The sequence below is a fragment of the Camellia sinensis genome, chromosome 3 (genome assembly GCF_055761805.1).
Source record: "Camellia sinensis isolate YWXY chromosome 3, ASM5576180v1, whole genome shotgun sequence".
Classification (NCBI taxonomy): Eukaryota; Viridiplantae; Streptophyta; class Magnoliopsida; order Ericales; family Theaceae; genus Camellia; species Camellia sinensis.
In genome coordinates, this window is record NC_138963.1 from 89,536,881 (window position 1) to 89,539,714 (window position 2,834).

Consider the following 2,834-nt stretch of genomic DNA (forward strand, 5'->3'; position numbering starts at 1 on the left):
AATAAGGTATTTTTCCAGTAAAAACAAGTTGTGGGAAAAGTGGTTAGCAAGAGCTTTTTGAATTCCTTCAATGCGAGATAGAAGGCACCTTTTTCTTTTAAAGATATTACCAAAGATTTCCTTATTCCAAATAAGGGAATCATTAGCAACTTGCAATAAATTAGTACTTAGAGATCGATTATGATCCTAAGAGGAATAGATCACATCTCTGTACTGAGGGTGTGAAAGCCAAGCTGCCTCGAAACGAAAAGGACGATTACAAGGAGAAAGTTTAGAGATACCTTCAGTGTAGGCAATGAGAGGAGAATGATCAGAGTAGGTCCGACGGAGATTCTGCACTGTACCATCTGGAAAGAGGGTGCACCATTCAGCATTGCACAGTGCACGATCCAAACGTTCCATAGTAATAGAAAGTCCTTTCCTATTGTTTATCCAGGTGAGTTTAGGTCCTGTGCAACCAAGATCCATGAGACCACACAGGTTGATTTGGTCTAAGAATCTACGACTTCGAGTCTGTTGATTAGACGGGGTGAAGCTCCTCCTTTCATGGTTGCTACTAATTTCATTAAAATCCCTAGTAAGGAGCCAGGGCTTGGTCATAGAGCTGGTTGTGTCTTCCAACTCGTGCCAAAGAATTTGGCGGAGTCTGATGTTGGGGCTTGCATAAACTACACCCAACACCCAGTCCTCATAATTTTTCCTTTGGACCATGGCTTGAATCACTTGGTGGTTAGCAATATGGGCACTAACTAAGACTTGAATAGGATTCCAGAGAAGCCAAATGCCTCCAACACGGCCCACAGGGTACATAATTGTAGAAGCAGTATACCCTAGGTTGTTGAAAAAGAGTCCTATAGAACTGAACAAAACTTTGGTTTCAAAAAGGGCCACCACATCTGGTCTATGAGTTCTGATGATCTCTCTGAAGTTCCTTCTGAAGATTTTGTTGTCGGCTCCCCGACAGTTCCATACTGTGACATTCATTGATGGACAACTGGGACGGTGTAATAACGGTTTTGAATGGCTTAAACCAACCATATTACGCACGAGAGTTTGGCTCAACGCAGTTGACCTCAGGGCTACCATCTGCGTTGCTTGAAGTGGTCGGCCAGCTGCGCTCAACCATCTAGGCTCTAAGTTTAGCCTGATTTCTTCTATCCACCAAATGATGCTTACTTGGTACAATTGCTTCGCTCGCGGGTTCAAGTGTCACGACCCAAACCCGGCCCTATGGGTTTAGTACCGTAACCGGCCAGTAATCCGAGATTACCGAAGGCCTGCTTAACAGTAATACAGTAAAACAGAGTACAGGGCCTGGCGGAAGCCAATACAGTAATTAAACAATGTCCAATGAGCTGTGACAGTCAGTATGCCAAAAAGATTTTTCATGCATTCATACATAAACAGTACAGAAACATTCCGTCTGTACAAAACAGTACGGTCTATACAAAATTTACAGTCACACAGTACGGGGACCTAATCCCTTGATAGCAGTACGATAAACAGTCAGTCTATACAGTACAGTAGTCCAAACAGTATGGAGACAGACGGGGGAAAACAAACAAAACACCCCCAAGCCATAGCATGGCAACTCGGAACCTCGCAGGGAGGCACAAAGGCTGGCTTGACAAAACTGGAGTTACCCTGACGCTCCTAGCTCCGATCTGGTGCCTGTACACCTACATATATATATGAGCAGTGAGCTAAAGCCCAGTGAATAACATAATGCGTAAAGGGGTTTAGAATGAATGTCCTTACAGTAATGAAAACAGTTCAATTCAATCAGTATTTCAGTTGTTCAGTACAGTAAACAGTCATATGTGGTACATCCATTAGCATAACAGTAACAGTAGGTCTTAAAAGACCAAACAGTAATGATGGCCATCAGTCAGTAAACAGTAGTGGTTCCACGAGGGAACCGACAGAGAATTCTGTCGCAGTAACAGTAACAGTAAACAGTAAGTACTAAGGATGCCACAGTACAGTTCAGAAATAAAGGACATACATTCATTCAGTAGATAATACCAGTTCAGTAGACAGTTCAGTTCAGTATTCAAAAGATATCAGTTGAACATATCTTTACACAATTGTTACTCACAGAGTTTTGGGCTACAGTATGCTAGAGCGTGTCTCCCCAGTTGCCAACCCTACACAGTTCACAGGTTGAACACACACTAAGCTATACAGTTGGGAAATATTATAACTTAATCCCTAATTCCTCGGTGTGTTCTACATCTATATCCTCAACAAGATGCCTTAAACTAGGCCTAAGAATGCCTAGAATGGGATGAGGATGCACAGATGTACATTTAAAAGCATGTTCAGGATTTTCAGAAAAACAGAGTCCCGCTCGAGCTCAGGTTTCCCCGCTCGAGCGTACAGGCAAACAATGGTACACGCTCGAGTGCAAACTTTCCCGCTCGAGCGTACTGTAAAAGTACTGGATGGGTGAAATCTCCGCTCGACGCCCGCTCGAGCTTGAGACATGACTCCGCTCGAGCGCCCAATACTCCGCTCGAGCGGAATGCAAAACAGTGCAGAGAGATGCTGGTTGCTCGGATTCCACGCTCGAGCGTAAATTTCCCCGCTCGAGCGGAAGTGCGAAATCTGGAAAACCCAGATTGCACCTCCAAGCTCAAACTCAAGTTTAAATGCATCAAAACCGATCCTCTTGGGCTCATTTTCTGGAAAACTCTTATAAACACATGGAGTAACATGATTCAAAGCTCAATTCGAGAAATCAAAGCCCAAGGGTGTTTAATTCAAACCCAATTTCAAACCAATTTCAAATCATTTTCCAGGAACAATCTTCAAACATGACATGCATGATCTTA

The 2,834-nt window shown here is 43.4% G+C and overlaps 1 protein-coding gene across 1 annotated transcript; it reads right to left on the reverse strand.

Annotated features, from left to right (window-relative positions):
- Positions 1-186: 186 nt before the first annotated feature.
- LOC114300374 (uncharacterized) lies at positions 187-984 on the reverse strand. The gene has a single exon (XM_082918223.1). The coding sequence runs from the start codon at positions 982-984 to the stop codon at positions 187-189; it is 798 nt and encodes a 265-aa protein (XP_082774349.1).
- Positions 985-2,834: the final 1,850 nt, after the last annotated feature.